The sequence below is a fragment of the Prinia subflava genome, chromosome W, assembly GCF_021018805.1.
Source record: "Prinia subflava isolate CZ2003 ecotype Zambia chromosome W, Cam_Psub_1.2, whole genome shotgun sequence".
In the NCBI taxonomy this organism is placed as follows: domain Eukaryota; kingdom Metazoa; phylum Chordata; class Aves; order Passeriformes; family Cisticolidae; genus Prinia; species Prinia subflava.
The window spans coordinates 10184241-10205017 of NC_086282.1; the positions used below are offsets into that span (position 1 = coordinate 10184241).

Genomic DNA, 20777 nt, shown 5'->3' on the forward strand with positions numbered 1-20777 from the left:
GGAGGAATTTCTTTTTCCGATTAGAGAATTCAAAAGATGAACCCCAGGAGCTGGAACTCCTTGGTTCAGCCAAAGCCCGGTTTTGCATCCACTTCACCAATGAGGCAAATGCCCTTAACCCCAAGACAAAAAATGTGGTTCAGTCAAATTCCCTATATCACGCCAGATCATGGTGTCAGGGAATGGCCAAAGGAGCACTTCCCCCTCAAGTTTACAATCACCCCAAAAAATTGCCAAAAGGTGTTTTTTTGATTTGCGGGACCCATGCTTGGGCAGGCATCCCCTCTCACCTTTCAGGAGGTCCGTGCACCTTAGGGAAATTGGGACTGTTTTCACCTAACAAAACCCAAATTATGGATTGGGAGCAAAAGAAAAACGGTGCACATAAATCGGCTATTTCTAAAAGAGATTTGAAGAATTTGGACCCAAACTGCGATTCAGAAATTGTACATTGGAGTAAGTCTAAAGGAGTCGCAGTTACTATATTTGCCCCCTGGGTTTCAATTGCCAAAAATATGGGGGAATTGGCTCATCTAGAGTGTTGGGTGGCCAAACAGTCAAAGATGACTTCCAAGGCCCTATATAACCTCCTGCAAGATGAGGATTTAACGAGGCAAGCCACCCTCCAAAATCGGGCGGCCATAGATTACCTCTTGCTCCTCCACGGGCATACCTGTGAGGAGTTCGAGGGTCTATGTTGTTTTAACTTGTCGAGCCGGGCCGAGGACACCAAGCAGATCTTGCGGCAGATGCAAGATATGGTCGGGCAGATAAAAAAGGAAACATTGGACTGGTTAAATAACATCTTCAGTGGCTGGGGGCTCTCTGGATGGGTAGGATCCATTCTGAGGACCATTTTGTTATTTATGTTCATCATTTTATTAATCCTGGTGGCCTTCGGACTAATTAGAAAGATGATGTTTAAATTGATTTCCAGTGCCACTTCTTCCCCCTCTCCAGAAGTTAATTACACTGCGGTGTCAGATGACCCTGACGAAATGGACTTAGAAGGCTCCGAAGGCTATCCGGAATCCGAATACCTTCCTGACCCACCGCAGCCTTTTTCATCTTAATTAAAAGAAAAGGGGGAGATGTGGCAGTGCACGTTTTTTGAGTTTACTGTTTTATGTAAGATTTAGTTGTCTGTAAAGGTTCAGTTCTATGTACCCCTACCTTCCCCCCCTAATTAATATTCCTTTGTCCCTCTCCTCCATCACGAGGTGTCTGCACCTGTTCCCTTCGGTTAATTGTCAGTTATCTTTCCCGCCTTGAGTTTTCCCCTCCCAGTTACCTTTAATTGGTCCGAAGCACCCTTTTCCCCCTCTGTTCTCCCTAGAGACTGTAAACCATTGGCTGGAGGCGGCAAACCCCACCCCCTTCTCCCCACCTTCTTGGCTCCCCTTAAAACCCTGTGTTGATTCAAAGTCTGGGTCCAGAAAACGGCTCAGAGTTGAGTTAATAAACTCTCTGCTGCTCTGTTCGCTGGATCCTCCTTTCCTTCCTCTGCCTAGCCGCTTTTAAATCCCCTCATAAGCTCCTACGGGGTCCTGCACCTGTCGGAGCCGCTTCGCCGTCGCGGCGAGCGGGCTGGCTTTGGGCTGCGCCTTGTCCCGGTGCTTGGGCTGGCTCGGGGCGACCCCCAGTGGTTCTTTTGAGGCACCGCAGCACTTCTTCTAAACATGGAAAGTTAATGACACATAGATTATGATAACAGTTAGAATAACCTTCCCATTTCAAGTAATATTCGTTCTGCAATAAAAGCAGTTGATTCCTCTTAAGAGACACATTCCAAATAATTAATACAGCTCTCTGTTGGCACTTGCTGTTGTTGCTCCAAGCAATTTCCAACCTAGTATCACAGGCAGAGGAGAAGCGGTACAGTCTTCAGGCTTCTTTGTAATGAAATCCAGGAATACCACAAGCACAGTATGCTATTGCACATAATATGTTGAAAACATCTCTCCAGGGAGACAAAATATTAATGGCAAAGGGGAGAGAGAAAGAAAAAAAAAAGAAGTGTGTCTGAATGTGCAGGTTATATTTACTGCTTTACACTGAGGATGACTCAGATAATTTACATTATTACAACAACTGGACATAATTCAGGTTTAAAATCTACAAATACATCATCAATTCTGTATTTGCTTTTAAGTGCTTTAACATGGGAAATCTGCTTCAGGCGAACCCATAGCAAATAACAAGTTCCTCTGCTTTCCTCTTCTTGTGTACATGTTAAAAACTCATTTGATGTTATTAGTGAGCAAAAGTCATCATTTAATAGCTGCTCGGTTCTGCAGCAGAAACAAGCAGATGGTCTGCTCTCACTTCAAGCTGCTCAATGTGCAGGATGATTAGTGCTCTTATAACCACAGAACAGTCTCCTCATTTGCTGCATCAAATATACCACTGAAATGTAAAATAGCTGAGCTTGGTAGGAAACTCTGGAAATCACCTAGCCCAGCTGAAGGGCAGCAAGAGCCCATAACAAGTGTCCAATCTCATTTCCAGTATCTCTAAGGATGGAGATTCTACAATCTCTCTGGGCAATCTGTACCAGTGCTTTGCCACCCTCATAGGAAAAAAATAGAAAAGCTTTTCCACTATCTGTCTGTAAGAAGAGTCTGGTTCCATCTTCTTTATTACTTGTCATCATGTACTTATACCTATCAGTAAGATCCCTTGGATTATCTGGTCCAGGCTGGATACTCATAGCTTCTCAGCCCATCCCCATAAAGAGATGCTTCAATCCCTTTATCATCATTATGGTCCTTTGCTGGACTTGCTTTGGGCACACTGCTGACACATGGTTTATGGTTTATTTTGTTTGGGTTTTTTTAATCACCTGGTCTTCCTGGGAGCAAACCAAAAAAAAAAAGAATGATTCTGGAGCCTGGAGTAAAGAAGATACACCCGCATTATATGAAAGACTAAAAAACATCTGTGAGTTTGTTTAGACATTCATTACAATTTAGTAATAACTATGGAAGCTTATTATTGCTTTATTAAGGCTTTTACTTTATATGGAGGAAGCAGTAGCATCAAATGCTCTCTAGCGATAAATGAAACAAGTTGCAGAAAGCTTTTATCTATTTGCTGCTGATGCAAAACACAGTACTTCCAAACAAAAAAAAAAAATCAAACTTCTGTTACTACCACTACTACTACTACTACATACTACTACTAAAAAAACAGACTTCTGTTAGACTGCGCACTTTTCACAATGCTAATAAAATCAAACTTTGGGTTTTAATATTCCTTCTCCAAAAAAACCAATGCAAACAACTGTTGTGATTCATTTTCTGGGTATGAATGCCAACTCACTTGTGCTTCAGACTCATCAGTGTTCACACAGGAGAAACAAAGGGTCTCCACTGTTGGCTTTTTAATCAATGGAATCCCATTTTTGCTTTAGTTTTACTGTTATTGCCAGAGGTGACCTTTGAGACAGTTGAGGCAAGTGGAGGTATCTGGACCAAGGCCTGGCAATGGGACTGATACACAAGCACATGGTCTTCTTGGCTTTAATGGCATTAAAAGTGCTGCCATTCACCCAGTTAAAAACCAAAATTTTACCCAATGGACCTATGAAAGGTTTTGAGACTGATATCACTGGTACAGCTCAAGTTGATCTTGACTGACAGAATGAGCTTTCCAAGGGAGGCCGACTCCCAGTCCCTGTGGAGCGAGTTTTGCAGTTTCAGATGCTTACTGCAAGCCCCAGCCCTAGGAATGAGGGACTCCTATCTCCCTCTCTTCAGTTCCAGCTGCTGTAGAAAAGCACTTTAAAAGATGGATGTGAGAGCCTTAAAAAAAAAATAAAAGGCAGAAACCCTCCAAACTCCACACCTCCCTCTCCAATCCTTCAGCTGTTTTCTCTGCACATTGAGTCTGAGCTGACAGTGGTGCAGGAAAAAGAAAGAAGACTTCTGACAAAATACCAAAGGTCAAGATGTCTGTTGCTGATGGGAAGTTGAGCATGCCTGGTATCGGGACAGCTTGCATGTCCTTCTCCCAATCCCACCCTGCCTATAACCATCTGCTCTTTCTGCAGCCAGCTCCCAGGTTAAAAAGTAAACAGCAATCAAATGTAATCATCAAAGTAATGTTTGATGAAGTTGCCAATTTTGTACCTACCAGCTCAGGTTGTGTTCCATTTCCTTTATCCCTCTTGCCTGGAGAGGCCTGTGCCCATGGCTCCCTGTGAGGGCTGGAAGACAGCTGTGGATCATCCCTGACTTGCTTTTCTTGCAACACAACACAGGGATGCAGGTCTGGCCAACACTACCTAAATATCAACACCATCTCAGGTGAGACAGGGCAAACAGCAGGTGTGGCACAGGTAGCCACAAACCAGCAGTCTTCATAACAGCCAGGCCACCTGCATGTGCTGTGACAATGTGAAAAAAAAAACCAAAAAACAACATGTTTGGTAGAAACAATTTTTGGAGCAACAATATGGATATGACCTTAAAGTCTATCTACTGACATGCTTTCCTGAGATAGAGGAAATGAGAAAGATGTTTGTGAATTAGAAAAAGTGCTTGACTGGCCATTATTTTCAGGTCTGCCACATGAGAGATACAATGCATTTTAAAAAGCCAATAACTTAGAAGAACAAAGATAATATTTTGTGAAGACTGAAGGAAACATAATAGCTTGGCCTAAGGGATTTTTTAAACTTTTTTTTAAAGGGATCTGGATGCTCATAGAGAGAAAATAAACATCCACACATCTTCAAAAATCTGCCCTGAAGCGATTTAAGTGATCTACAGATGCAATGATATAAAACTACAGAAAAAGTATGCAAATGCATGGAATAACCAAGAAAAGTAGCAACAAAGAAGTCTCATCTGTGTATCTATTAAAACCACTTCCTCCTGATCCTTTTTGGAAGCACACCCACTGTTTGCATCACCTGAGAAGGCAGGCCTTCCTCCTGATCCTGGGCCAAATTTCCAGTGCTGGTGACATTTAATTTTTCTAGAGTACAATGCCTATTGTCATGTGTGCACATGGGAAACTTTTCTGCCTGGCCCTCACTCATTTTCTATCTGAGATTTTCCAGTGCACTGTCAAAGAGAAAACCTGAATAGAAAACATAAGACTGAAAGATTCAAACCCCAAAAGCAAAGGAAAAAACCACCAACACTTACCAGGCTAAAAATAAGGCTTTTAAAAACATTTGATGACTTGTCTCCTAAAGCCCTGGTGATGCCATGAAGATAACCACAGTCACCTGAATGGATGGCTCTCCCTCTTCCCTGCTGCTCCTTTGCTCAGTGCCCATGGTGGGTATGAACAATCATGCACCTTTAATTGCAGTTCTGCCCCACACCTGACTCAGATCCAGCAGCAGCAGTGAGAAGCCACCAGGAGATATATTTTTTTAAACAAATATGATTCAAGTTCTTTGTTCTCAAGGGATCAGAGTCCCTGTTCTTTGCTGTCCTTATCCAGAGGTGATCGCTGCAACAATTTTTTTTTGCTGTCATGTCATATTACTCAGATTTCCACCCATTTTCCAGCCTCTTTTAGCATTCTTTTGTCTTCCACAGGTTCACCAGTTCCCAAGATCCTTTTTAGACAACCTAGTCAGCATTTCATGCAGAGGATTTAATTTAATTTTGTGCTGGTATCTCTGATGACCCATGCTCCCAGGTACTGCCTCTCCTACACCCCTTCTTGTCTGCACCTCTGAATGCAGGCACCTCCATGGATTTAATCCCTCATCTGTTAGTCCATTTGCTTGGATCATAAATTAGTTAATACCCATGAAACCATACATCCATTCCTGAGCCTTTGATTTCAGTTCTTCACATATTTTTACTTTTTAAAATAACGATAGGATGGACACATACTAGGTATGCAAAATACATAGTCTGAGAAGTCTTCGAAAACATGATGACAATTTTACTAATATCTCTACAGATAAAATATTCTTTACATGCTGTGGTGCTTTTTTTCTCATGTAACTGAAAAAAGTAATTTTTAAAAGCAGTCCAGTTTGTCTGTGATGATCTGATCTATAAAATACAACAGTACTTTCTGGGCACATTTATGTAATTCTGTAAACGTTAACAGGATTTTTTTAAAAATCCAATTTATTATCTAGCAAAAGGCTACATTCACTTTGTTGGAGGGCAGCTTCTAGGATCATCACACTCATCCTCTTTAATTTTCAAAACTAGTTAATTTTTTTCTTGTCCTTTTTTCTCCCCTCATGAGTCTTTTTGAATCCCATAATATGTAGGCATATATAAAAACATATGAAAAGAGAACTTAAAATTGCAACTCAAATTCATATGGATATTCACCATTTGTTCCAGCTTACAATTTTCTTACACTATTCCAGCTTATATTCTCTTTGGATGCTTCAGACACAAATCAGGAGGTAAAAAAAACTCTCACTGGCAAAATGCAATTCCTTCCAGGGCAAACAGCAATTCAGTGCAGACTCACTCCTGAAGCCTCTAGCCCAAACTCCCATCAGCTTTAGATGATTTATCTGAATAAAAGCTAAGCTGAAACTCTTCTGGGATTTTGTCCCAGAAAGTTTTTCATTTTATCAACCTTTACTTTTGCACACCTGGTGGACTCACCTGAAAGAAATCAACAATTCCATTCTTCATTTTTTCACAACTCAACTCTTGATTTAGTGTAGTTGCTAATAACAAAATGCACTTTGAGAAGGAGTGCTTTGAAGTGCTTACTACTTCTTTCTTTCTGGAATCTGTGTTCCCCTTTCAGGAGCATTTTACAGCCCTTCATGGCTGGTCCCATTTCTCCCTGAATGTGGAGATCTTCCAACTAGCCACCAAGATTTTTTTGCCCCTTCAACCTTAATTCCCTTTCCTATCACTAATCGATCCAATCCAACCCTACTATGAGAATTCAGCTGGATTTATGAGGATAATGCTGACCCTTCCATTCCTCATACATGCCTTGGGGTACTTTTTATCAGCACTGATATACCTCTGGAAAGTTGACTTGCTGCAGCATCTGAAAGATGGGGACCTGCTAATGACATCACCACAACTGCCTGAAGTCAAGGGAAGGCTCTTTAAAGACTCCCCTAAAGCGTCAGGAATTTTGTAGCTGACTCCTAAAGAGCTCCTTACTCTTTAACCTGAGTATGAAGGCAGAAAGAAGGGCATCCAACACCTCCCCTCCTTGCTTTGACTCTAAAGCAGAATATGGCAGGGCATCCATATCTGCTTTCTCAGTTTAAAAAAAAAAAAAAAAAAAAAAAAAAAAAAAAACCAACAAAACACAAAGAAAGGAAACCTGTCACAGCAGCACCGCAGAGTGCTGGTGGCATCGAAGAAGTTAATTAGCAGCATTGAATTAGACTTTAGGAGAAGATTCTTAATTAGTGTTGCTAAAAATATTACACTAGTCATTTTCAGAACAAACAATCAGTGGCAGATGAGGGAGGAGAGCAATCCAGACCTGTGAGCTACCGTGGTGGAAGTATTTTCAGTGGGGAACAGGAATAAAGGCTGCTCAATTCAGAAATGCAGTAGCCAAAAAACAAATCCAGGATAACCTTGTTCCAAGCCAGGCTAGTGGCTCTACAGCCAGGCCACAGCAGAACCTCAAGGAGCAGAAGGTGTTTGCACCACACAGGGCCTCGAGGTGCACAGATATAACCTACATTGAGAGGGTAATGTCTTGAGAAACAGCCTAGCAGATTATAATCTTGGTTGGGCTGGGAGGAAAGGAGCTGGCAGAGGCAACAACTCAAAAATGGACCATCCAGGAGTCTTTTCTTGGGCTAAACCCCCAATCCCATGCAGACCCCCATCACTGCACACAAGCCAGCTAAATCTGCTGGCCAAGAGATAAATGATGGACTAATCACCAGAATCATGTTTAAAAACCCAACACTCAAAGGCTGTCTCTAGTACACAATGTAGTCCCTTTCTCCTGCAAAAAGCAGCCTTGGACATTTGCAATGTGTCAGCTCTTGCTCCCTGCTGCTGGCAAACAGCTCTAACACAAAGTGCTGGCACATTCGCAGCTGGGTTCAGTGCAAAGTACTTGCACAGGACTGATAAGCCATGGTTGATGTCAGCATGACTCGGTGGTCTCGAACTCAATGAAATAACAACAAATCACTACTCAGGCTGATTCCTCACACTGAGGAGCTCGCTGCAGAAGAGGAAAAGCCCCTTTTCCCAATGCAATTACCCCCCTATCTGCATCCCATGCTTGCTGCCAGAAACAGCTGTCTCAGCTTTTCAGGCACATTCTTGTCAAGGTCCTTTTCCCCCTCATGGTGTTTGACAGGATTATGAAGTGCCGAAGCCTCAGGCCTCCTTTTGTTTTGAAGCTTGAAAGTGAAGTTTTAGCTTAATCATTTGGTGTCTTCCTGCCCTTCCCCTGTTTCAACCATCCTGGCTGCCCATCAGCCCAGTCCCCAAGCACTCCTATGGGAACAGGACCCCAGCCCATGGATATAGGCAATGGCAACAACTGACCTACGAGGATAGAGCAGTATCCCAGTTTAGCTCATGGATGAGTTAGATCTGCTGTACCATTTTCTCAAGGGGGTTTAAATAGGTGCCTCAGAACAGGAGCAGTGAACTGAGGAAGAGGAAAGGCTGCTACAACTCTGGTAAAGTTATCTGCTGTTCCATGGTAGTTTTATTTAGGAAAAAGGAGCAACCACATATTTATTTGTATTGGAGAGACACTGAAGTTCCTCCCACTGTACTAACCAAGCAGTATTAATATTTATGACACACTCTGCAAAGGGATAATTTTGAAGCTGAGGAATATTGCACTTTTTAAAGGTTTTTTTGTGAGAAGGTAGACAAAAGAGCTCAAACTCCAGCTTTCCAGACAGAAAGCAGAAACCCCTCATTTCAGAAGTCTAGTGTGGTATGATGCTTTTTGATAATTTTTTACTCAAACACTGCTTTACAAAGAGAACAAATTTAAAACAGGATAAAAATTAAGAGACAGACCAGGCCTAAAAGTGGAGTATGAATGCAATACTGTCCTCCTGTCCCTTTGAGCTTAGGGTACTGTCTGCCCAACAAATGTAGGCTGAAAGGCCTGCTTTGTTGTAAAAGACCTTTTTTCACCTCCAAACTTAGACATCCCTTTTTGTTTCAGATAGCAAAAAGGGACTGAAATATTCATTGACTGAATGGAACATGAATATGTGGGCAAATATTGGTGGATAAAAGCCAGGGCTCCAGTCACACTACACATTTAGCACAAAGCAAGAGCTTCTCTCTCTGAAAGCCTCCAGCAACACTGTGCAACCAGCAGCTGTCACTGTAAGCAATGAGGAGGATCAGGAGTGAGAGAGTCAGGGACGCTTCTAGGTGGTGTGAAAAACGAGGTTCACTTGGTAAAATTTAAAAGTTTAATAAAAAAATAGAAATAGACAATCAGAAGACAATAAGAACAAAAGTATTCTTTTACAGGCGCCTGGGTACTTTGACATGGGATTCACCATTCAGGTACACTGCTTAACAAAAGACTCGTCCCTTAAAAACACTAGTGTGTTGAATATTCATACATTACATACATGATTCAAACATTCCTTTCAAATCGTAGGTGTTCTTGTTAATCTCAACTCCCTCCCCCTTCTCCCTTCCATCTATAAATCTGGTTTTCTCATGGCTCCATTCAGTCACAGGGCTTTGCCATAAATATTTTCTCAGAGCCTTTTTAGAGTCATTGCTGCTATCTCTTATCAAGCTAGGATACTGTGGAAAAAATTCTTTGGTTATCTTCTCTATTTCTCGAGCTAATTACAAAAGCATCTTTACATAGCATAGTTTCTATTTTACTATCATTCTATAACCTAAAAACTACATTTACCATTTAACTGAAAGAAACTATATGAATACAGCAAACCTTCCCAACATAACACATGGGATATTAATTTTAATATGTGCAAAAAGCCAATTATATAATATGCATTTATAACAGTGGGAGGAAAGCAACTGCAAAGTAAAAACACAGGAGAAGAAGCAATTAAACACTCAGCAGCTCCCTGAAAAATGGCCTTTGTCCACCAGGAGAAGCTGCTCATCAGAAAGGCTCAGCCGGCCTTTTAAAATGCAGCACAAATTCAACTTCAGAGACAGCAAACGTTGCTTATCACACGGGTTCTTGAAGTGACAGCAATTCATATCCTGTGCACAAATGGGATTCAAGGTTCTGTAGCCCTTTTGATGCATTCCTGGGCAAGGAAGTCGGGTGTCAGAGGCGAGCAGCGCAGGAAGCAACTCCCAGCTACATATGAGCACATGACAGCTTTGAAACGTTCAAGTTCCTCTGCCCACTACCTGCATTACTCAGCTGTCAACAGAAAGGCCTCAGATTTATGAAGTGAAAATTACATTTTAACGAGGTGTCATATGTGTTTAAAGTCCTTATTCATCACTATACTGCCACATCTTCTACCCAAGACACAAATGCACTTAATTAGCATATTATAAGGACAGATGGTTCACCTTATCTGCATTGAGAAACTGCTTCAGAAGAAAAAACAGAAAACAACCCAAACATTCTGACTGAATAAAATACTTACAATCACACATCAAGAGAACAACCCACAATACTTGTCAAAATGTGGAAGATAAAAGTTTAACATGCACCCTCTGAGGTTCTTAAAATATCACAAATATCCATGTAATTTCTGTATCACATTTGATTACCAGAATGGCAGACCACAGTGTTAATATGAAATGTGTGGAAGCCACTTAAGCACATTTAGGCTGTATTATAAGTCCTACATATCATATCAGCATCTTCCCTGTGTACTGGGCATATTTATTTATTAATTTCACACATCCATGGAACAGCCCATATGGTAATACTTGGGTCTCCTGGACATAATTTAAAACACCTTCTTGGAAACAGGAGGTCTGTGGTTCCCATGTAACTGGCTTTCCATGTAACTTTGGCTGCTGGGACATCTAAGGCCAAAGTATGCAAAAAGGGATCCTTAACAAGTTCTTCCCTGGATTTCTCTACTATGGGACAGGCTCCAGTCCCCACTTAAGCACTCAAATGTTCAGTCAGCATATCCTGAGCCCTGGCAAGAGCTGCCAGCACTGGGGCACCTCATACAGAACTTGTGGTCTCTGTGATGCCCAGGAACCCCTGGCTGGTGTCCAGGCAGGAGCTGTGCCTGCCCAGGGAGGTGCTGAGTGCTGAGGCACAGATCCGGGAGATGTGCGTTTGTATGCAGCACAGTGCTGGGAAGCAGGATGGGAGTACTTCACCTTTTGGAGAGGAAGTCTTGTTGATATTTTCTTGTGTTTATTTGCACAGAACATATAAGTGAGTGATGATTAAAACAGGTAACTCTAGTGAATATCAACTGATTAGGCTGCAGAAAATTTTCATCCTGTCACTACAGCCTTCTGTTTACCTCTGCATATGTCTAATAAGACACATATTAAAAAAAAAAAAAAAAAAAAAAAAAAAAAAAAAAAAAAGCTTAATACTGTTCTGGGTTTAACTTCTTGAAGAATGAGAAGAGGTGCAGAGCTATCCTTACTAACACTTCAAATTCAAAAACTCAATCAAAGCTACAAAGAAATAACCAAAAAACTCAGGAGCATTTATGAAGAAGCATCCTCCAAAAAGCTCATTTTAAGGCCAAACAGCTCAAAGAAAATACACTTGAAAGGATTTTGGTATCTTCAAGTTCACTTCTTGAGGGCAGACATTAATGATACATTTCTTGGGACTTGCACACACTGAGGAGTGTTTGCTTTCAAAACCACTTTTAGGATAAATGAAAAACAACCCCAGACAAAAAGGAAAAAAAAAAGAGCAGGGTAAAACTTTAAAATGCAGCTTTCCTCATTTCTCCCAGTCTTTCTAGACAGTTTGGGAAAAGACTGGAAATGTTCGATTCTAGGTGAACTGCAGTCCCCAGAACCTGTATTTTATTTTAGATATCCCTGAAATGGATGATGCAAGTGATTTCAAATATGTTACTGGCTATTTAAGTAAATATTTCACTTTTCTTGTTATGATCAATTTTTGGTTTTAAGAGCTCTTCTGAAACTTCACCCTTAATTGTTTTTCAACAACCCATATGTTCAACCCATCAATTTTACAATCCTTCTTTTCTAATTAAGCTGATATTGTTTACAAATTTTGCTACTCAAATTGTAACACCATGGAACATGCCTGCATTGATCATGGCTCTAATACGGAGAAATACTGATGATTTTTGAAGAGAAGAGAAACACATATCCACAATCCACTGTGTAAAAAAAAAAAAAAAGAAAGAAAAAAGAAAAAAAAAAAGAAAAAAAACACCAACAACAACCCCCACCAAAAATTCTTCACTGCTTTCCCAGGGTTGTATCAGCTTCTGTTCCTGTTCTTTGGTGGAGGAGCTGGGCTTAAGCCAACCAGATATTTAGTGTTACATGTAAAGCAATGCAGCATGAAATTTGGTGCTAACCCAAAAAGGAGTTGCACTGAACTTGGAACAGAAAGCATCATGCAGACCTGGTCTCCTGGCTCCTCTATGCAAAAAAGCCTGATGTCAAGCAACTATTTGCCCACCTGTTCAACTCAAAATCAGTGCTTCTGTTTCATTGATTCATAAAAAATTGTTCCCACTAATCAGGCTGTGTGGGTAATGGAGCAGTTAACTTCCTTAGTGATGATTTTTCCTTCTTTTTGAAATATCTTGGCCCATTCAAGTTTTCTCATCAAAAAATTCAGTTGCTGTCAGAGTAGACCTCTCAAAAGTCCTCGACTTCTAAAATAGTGAGGTAATGGGATCCTTACGCAGTTTTACCAGAAAGGAAATCCCAACAATTTTCAGAGAAGAAAACCGCAGGTAAAATTCAGCCTTCTGTCCATATTACAAAGCTTTGCACAAAATTCGCACACAGGGAATATCAGAGAAGGCTCACCAGATTCCCTGACACCAGATTAACTCTCTCATGCCCACTATTAAAAGCTAAAAACTGCTTCAGCTTCCTATCTGATGCAATGGGGGATTCTAAATTCTCATCTAAATCAGAGTGAAACTAAAGGGGCTCCAAACCAGAGTGACACAAAGGTAAATCAAATCCTTGCACCTCACAGACTTTCAGCCCCCTGCAAGGTTTTCACCTATTCTCCTATTTCACCATCTTACACTGCAAAAAAAAAAAAAAGGGAGAACAATTTCCTTTTTTAATAGGATTTTCCCTTTTTTTAGGTTTTTCACTGATTAAACCTCTTTTTATTTAATATATATTGTATTAAAGATGCTATTACTGACAATGGTCACCACATGCAAAGCGCCAGCAAAGAGTCCATTATAATACCAGGAAGTAATTCACTAAAAAGAAGAGAAACTGTGAAATGGAAGGGATGGAATTGATTTCCAGTCCTTGGGGATAGCCAATAGCTCACTAATTGCTCTGCTTCACTCCACCACCCAGAAAGTACATGCTTGTCATTAAGTTAGGAGAATGAGAAGTATTACTTCATTTTTTACTCATCTGAGATCTTGCAGAGGTCAACATCATTGAAAATATCTCTACTCCTTAGCAGTCACTCAGTTCTTGTTCATCTGCTTCTTCAAGATTTTCTTCTCCCCTTCCTTACATTTTTGTAAAAAAAATCACAATTTTGCTGCCACAGTTTATGCCTTTCATTCCAGCACTCCCCAGATTTTCATACCCACAATTTCTTTCAGCATCTCTTGATCCATTTTCATTACATATGGGTAATATGCTGCACATAGGAAAAGAAAATCTCAGCAACAGAAACCTTTTCACTTCTCTTTTGCAATCTAAAGCCCTGAATCCACTCATCCACTTTCAAGCTTCTTACTTACAAAAAATGTTTCAGAAAAAGCTGTTATGAGTTGAATACTGTCCAAATTATATTAATTCTGTCTTTTTCTTACTTTTTCAGCCTTTCAAAGCACACAGTCCACCACAAGAACTACCTGATACTATGACTACATCAGTACAGTAACAACCATTTAAAATGAGCAAATCCTGTTTGGAAATTCTTGCAACATCATACAAGCTTGACCACAGTGTAGGCCAAGTCTTGTTACTAGTAAAGTGGTAACTTTATAATTGCAAAATTATGATGGAGTCGATAAAGGTAAGGGAATACACCTAAGTAACTAACAGGAAAAAAAGCCGAAAAGCTGGGAAAACTCTGGGGACCAGATGATCCTCTAAGATAAAGTATAGTAAGTCACAGTAAGTCATGAAAATCTTTAAAAATTAATGAGAAACTTTACATAAAATAAAGCAAGAATTTAGAGGGTTTTGTTGATTCTCCTCCTGACTCCAGACACACACTTGTGGGTGCATGACCACATATTCAATTAGTCTTAGCTTCCCTAAAAAGACAAAACACCCTCAGCTTAATAAAACAAAGTAATTTAAACCGGCAGGCAGTTTTCCTCCAGCTGTTTGCAACAACAACTTCTTCCATGCTTTGTTTTGTCAAAATTCCTGCAGAAGGGAAAATGATCTGATGACGTATGAAAGAAATTTGATTCAGGAGAAAAGACTGCTACCCCTGTGAATAAAAGCATGGTCATTTGGAAACTGTTTCAGGCTACTTGTGTGTAGATACTCATTTGTCCACTTAATTTCAACTAAGACAAAAAAAAAAAAATCTTCACATATTAATGTCTTCATAATCATTATAGGTCTATGGTGGGGCTTTATTTGCAGAAACTCAGCCAGATCAGTAAGATCAAAGTGTACTTCAATTTTACACAAAAAACAAATATTAAAAAAAATATATAGAAAGATTTTTGGTTTGGTATTAAACTCCTTACCTGCTCTGCTGTCCAGCGGGCCAAAATCCAAGGAGTATTTTACAACGTGATAGTTGTTCCATACATACAGGAGGTTGTCCCGGGGATTATAATCCACAGCAGCAATGTACTGATAGGAGTTTGGAAAGGGCACATCCACCGTGCTATCCTTGCTTTGGTCAGTGTTATATATGTAGTCTATTTTATTCCCTGTGGCTTCATTGTCATCATCTTCATACACAGACTTCACCACATATAAAATCCCACAGATCATGAAGGCATTAGAAGCTGACCTCTTGTCATAGGCAGTATCCCATGTCCCTTCGATCCTTAACGTGTAAGGGTTCAACTGGCTAATGACTATTTTGCCATTGTTTTGTTCTGTTGCATAGATTACCCAGAGCCCGCTCTCATCCACGGCCAGGTCTATGTCAGACTTGCCTCCCCAGCGGTAGGGAGAGGTGTCGTGGTAGTTGGCGTTAGCTATGATTGCCTCCCCGCTCTTTATCCTTGTCCGCAAGTCAAACTTGACAATGTTCCTGGTCCGCTCCTTGTTGAAGAACAAAGCCCCGTCGTACACCACGAACCCCGTGCCGTCCACCCGGTGTGGGAGTTTGTAGGTTGTGGTTGGCCTCCCGGCGATGAAGTCATCCTTGGAGGAGTATTCTGTCAGCGTGTCTGTCCGGTACGGTGTCCAGGGCATGTAGTAGATCTTGTCAGAGGCCTGCAGAGGGTCCTTGCACCAGGCGCCTGACTGGTGGTCAGACTCGAATAAGTGTTCGCTCTGGTAAACTCCTTTCAGCAGTCCAGGGCAAAGAAAAACTGTCGTAAGGGAAAAGAATTTAAAAGAAAAACAAACGTTAATGGCAGTTCAGGGGTGGCTGGCCCAAGCATCTCAACAGCTTCTAGTCGCGGAGCAGAGGACACTTGAGATGAGAGGAAACCCAAGAGCAATACCCTGTAGCTCGAGACTATTCTTCCAGCCCACTGTATCTTTGGAACAAGATCTGCTCCACCAAACTGGGTGTCCCCTGCCCCCCCCCCCCCCCTCCCACTTTTCCTATCAGTCAGCTGTGTCTTGTTTTCTTACTGCTTTTCAAATCTACTTTTACAGGTATACTTACTTGGACCAATCGGTTTTGTAAATTCTGAAATTAATATGTGCCCCATAAGGATTTCTGGGTTTGTATTTCCAAATTATATTCTGCAGTGAATCTGTACCTACTAGGTGAAGGGCTAAACTCCGAGGAAATTGATCCACATATTTATTTGAACAGCCCACAGAAGAGTGGCCTAGAAATGGAAATAAGAGAAAGAAATTCCCCTCCTTACAGCCCAAGTGATATTAAATATTTAAAGGATACCAATAGCAAAGCAGAGGCGAATACCTTAGCAACTCAGAAGAGCATTTAAAGCAAAGGGAGTGGGGGGGAGAACACCCATCTGGAGTATAACCAGAAATTAGACTTTCCAAGCTGCTACAGGACACACGAAACATGCAGTCCACACAATTAAAAACAAATGACATATGGATGCTGAAAGGAAAAGACAAGGAAGAAAGAAAGAAAGAAAGAAAGGAAAGAAGGAAGGAAAAGAATAAAGTTTGCTGGAGAGGAACCCAATGTCTAAATTTCAATCAGTTAAAAATGTCCTGTTAAATATAGTAGTAATTCAAACTTAAAACATATACCTTCTATTGTTACATGAGAGGAGCACAGAGGAGCAGTTTGACTAACTGGGATGCTTTGCTGCTCAGACTTCGGGGAGGGCTGACGGGCCAGGGCACGTCCAAAACCTGGGAAGAGGCTCAGCTGCTGCCTGGCTGACCTCGGCCCCATGGGAACATCACCACCGAAGGGCCGGCTGGATGGATGGATAGGGAGGCAAGAGGAGGGATGCTGCAGAGCAAATCTGGCCCTTGCCATCCCCATCAGCACCCTCCTGGCCTGAAGCCACTGCACATGCTTCGGGGGGAGGAGAATATTGGCTGGTTATTTGGAACACTGATCTCCACGATCCTCAAGAGGCACAGTAACCGTGATGATGGGATGGGCGGCAGGGAGGCATGAAGAAGTATCCCACCATGCACTTCTGGCAGCACTGGGCTGGCAAGATGGGATCCCACATTCACACTTCCTGCTCGGAGCATAATTGGTTATTTTTTGTAAATGCAGAAATTGGTAATGTTGTCTGGAGAGCAAGACAGGAGGAAAATCAGACTTAATAACCAGTATAAAATTATACAGATCCATTGGAGTCTAAGTAACCACTCAGGGTTGCTGAAAAAGGGTTGCCTTTTCCAAGAGGCTTTTATGCCATAATAAGACATACTTATGCACATACATAAGTGTGCACACCTTCCAAATTATTAGGGGCAGGAAAATGAGTTATCTAAGCCTTTAAATAGAAATTTAATGGAAAAAAAAAAGGTAACACTGGTAAAAACTTTTCAGCAAATATGAGTTATCTGGTGAAGTTGAGCAGCAGAGATACTAAATAAACTTCAACAAAAAGGTAGTGAGAATTAATGACAAAGTATTTCAACTAAAACGTTAAACTGTTAAATAACTTAGCCTATACATAAGTTATATATATATATATATTTTGAAAGGTATTTAATTACCTTTTTGTTCCACTTCTATTGTAGAGAGAGGGGTAAAGAGAGAAAGGAGAAAAGAGAACAGATTAATGGTACTGTATTGGCCAGGTACTTTACCTCTTTCATAAAAAAAGGAAGATATATCAATTTACTTAGGTATGTGAACATTTATATATATAAAAACCTTTCCTCTGATATATACACTGGATAATATGCAGACAAGCTGAACAAAATACAGATAAATTTTAGCTTTAGAAAAATCTGGCAGAAGAAAAAAAACAGCCCAGCAACTGGGATGTAATGAGCCCCCTGGACTCTACCTTGTCAGCAGCAACCTTAGATTAGTTTCATATAGCAAAATGAAATACCCATAAAGTGAAATATGATTGATACAGCTTTATGTATAGGATAAAAATTCCAGGGAGAAACTTTATATAATATACATCTTCATATATTTTGCCAAAATCCTGTAAAATACAGATCCCTACTTAAAACAGGAGAATATTAATTTATGATGTGAAAAGAAAACTTAGGAGAGTCAAATGAAGTATGTCCGTGGATGTTCGTAGAGTCCTGTCCTTTGTCTTGGAGAAACACACTTTAGTAAGAGTAGGAAGAAAGCACTGCAAACACTGTAGCTCTTATAAATAAGACCCCAAAGATTCACAGTGTTAACGAGACAAAAGTATGTAAGCATTATTTTAAAAGCCCAACCCCAGAACTTGCTGGATACTTTAATGTGAATTATTCACCATGCATCATAATGCTGCTGAAGAGACTGTGTCCCTTTGGACAAAGCCCCTTTCAAGTGGAATACATAAATGAAGTGCACTTATTAATTCCTAAATACTCAGTACTAGTTTCTATACCTAACAACCTTCCTGCAAGAAAGTTTCGGGGTCCTCATCCATAAGCAGTTGTGGCACAGGCCCTGATTTCTTCCAGCATGGTGGGGACCCAACAGCCTCTGCACCCCTAGCCCTGCGGTTTGTTGGTTCCATAGGGCCTCTTCCCCGAAGGTGTAAGAGAAGTCAGGCCCCATGAAATATCAAAGGGAGAAGTGAGAACATGCCAGCAAACCAGGATGGCTTTGACAGCTAAAAGATCTCTGTTCGGAGAAGCGAGACAGGTAGACAGGTATGTGAAGGTGTGCACGTGTACTTTGGTTTTGTTGCCCAGAGTTCACTCCAGCCCCTTCCAGACCGAGACACTTGCCAAGTGTCTTCTGGTGCTGGCATTGCAAAACTCCTTGCATTCAGAAGTCTGGTTCATTTGTATGGAAAATTGCAGGCTTGGAAGAAGAACAAATTCAGGGTAGGGCTGCGAATGCTAAGGGTAGACATATGGATCTACACATCCCTGTCCAGAGAGGCATACAGCTGGAGCCAACTGCAGCTTCCAGAATGAGTGTCTCCAAACTCCAACAGCCTTTTTTACCTGGGCTTTAATTCAGGCACCTTTCTACCTCATAACAGGTTAAGGTTAAAGGCAAATATTTTCAACATGTGGCTGTGTCGTAGTTGAGGAGGAAGTAACTTTTCCAGGAAGTTGTGGGGAAACCAATCAGTGGTCAGGTTTTGTGCTGGCACCTGGAGTGGCCACTGTGGAGTTGGACACGCATCTGAGAACACAAGGAGTTAAAAGCAAGGACTTCAGAGGAAGTAGCTCTCTTTTGTTTCCGGTAGCGAGGTGAGCACACATCTCTCCCCTTCCCCCCAGCTCGCGGGGCTGAGTGGGGGAGGGGAAAAGCCATGCGGAGCCTCTTCAAGATAGAAGGGTAGAGGACTGTGGAGGTGCCCTCCGTCCCCGCTTCCCCCCCCCAGGAGAGAGACTGCCGCTTCAGAGCTTCGGAATTGATATTGGTGGCAGCCGGCAGCGAAGAAAGAGCGGGGGGGGGGGGGGGGGGGGGGAAGAAAAGTTCCCGGCTGTGTAGAGATGTGCCGAGTCCGCAACCCTGCCGGAAGCCAAGAACTGTTAACTTTCTTGGCAGAAGAAAACTTTTCTAGACATTGATTCTCGTGGCTGGTGGTTTGTAAGAAGAAAGAGAGAGACAGCCTGGGACTGAGATGACGAAGATGAAGAGAATCTCAAATGGGCAGTGATGAAAAAGAGTGGCTTTTAGGCTAGACTTTCCTTACATAATGTTAGCCATAGACTGAACTTGAGTCTCTTTGAACATAAACTGCATTTAGGTAGATGCAACCAGCTCGACTTTGCTGCAGTGACTGGCACTGTAAGAGTGGAGCGAACAGAGAAGAGAAGATCTCTGTTCTTGGAAACTCTCGGCCCCAGGGGAAAGATGGAGAGAGCCTGGCATGCAAGCATCCTTAAAAGAGCCCTATATGCAGCTTTAGCCCATGGACAGTAGTAAGAGCACTAGAGATGGAAAAGAGAGCGTCACCACAGCAAACTTCTCCGAGTGGTGCCATGGGTGACATGGAAACCCATAAAGGGTAGACCTGTGTTTTCTGGGGTGCAGTCTATGGTGCGAGACTCCTCTTTCCCTTGCTGAATTGAAGATTAGTTTTTTTGAGTGGTGATTGATTTAAAACCCAAGGTTTTGGTCTATAGAGGGTAATGTGTAAGGGGTGGAAATTGGGGGAGGAGAAGAAATGTTCTGGGAAGTTTTCATTTCTGTTTTTGTGTGTTAAGAGTTTTTTTTTTCTTTTCTATTTTCTGTTCTTATGTAGTTTAATAAAGTTTTTTTTCCCGTTTTCAAGTTTTAGGCCTGCTCTGCTCTGTGCTTGATCACATCCCACAGTAGTTGTTAAGAAAAACATATATTCATGGGTACATTAGCATCTGGCCAGTGCCAACCCATGACAGGCTGTCAGGGCTCTAGGGAACAGAGACAATGCATTTGAGTGCAATCTGGTTTTGCAAGGGAAGGAGCCAGCAAGATTTAAAAGCTCTAGACTCAGCAATCAGAGAAACCCACACACCACTTGTTCTCCCCATCCTGGGCTGTGGCTGGTCACAGTTGAGTAAGGTATTCAGAAAAGCACTAAATGTCCCAGGCAAAAGCAAGAAGGCAACATGACAGATCCCCAAATGTATGGCTTCACACTGATTGCTCTGGCTGATGGTATACAGTACCCCTGGCAGCATAGAAGGTAGTAATTTACATTTCCAAATGCGCAAAAGCTTTTGTAATGCATTCAAACAGCATGATATTATAAAGCAGGGAGAGAGAAGCTTCTAGAGGAGATAATATATTTGCGACCAGCTGATTTGAGTGCCCTGAAGTGTTGATTACCCTTACCCTGAATAACTTATATGTGTTATTAACACTCAGTGCCATATCCAGCTCTTATAATTCCAAACACTGATGTGTTTTGGTGACCTCCTGAATGGTGTTTCCATTGTATGTATCGCAAATACATATTTTCCCTCTGCTAATTTAAGACT

General features: G+C 41.5%; 1 protein-coding gene across 3 annotated transcripts in view; it reads right to left on the minus strand.

The window, feature by feature from the left end:
• The window catches only part of LOC134563470 (adhesion G protein-coupled receptor L3-like), a 694578-nt gene that overhangs the window by 173040 nt on the left and 500761 nt on the right, over positions 1-20777 (minus strand). For all 3 annotated transcript variants that reach the window (XM_063421391.1, XM_063421390.1, XM_063421389.1), the window contains one exon: positions 14792-15592. In XM_063421391.1, coding sequence (XP_063277461.1) covers positions 14792-15592 — 801 coding nt within the window. The remainder of the gene's footprint in view (positions 1-14791; positions 15593-20777) is intronic.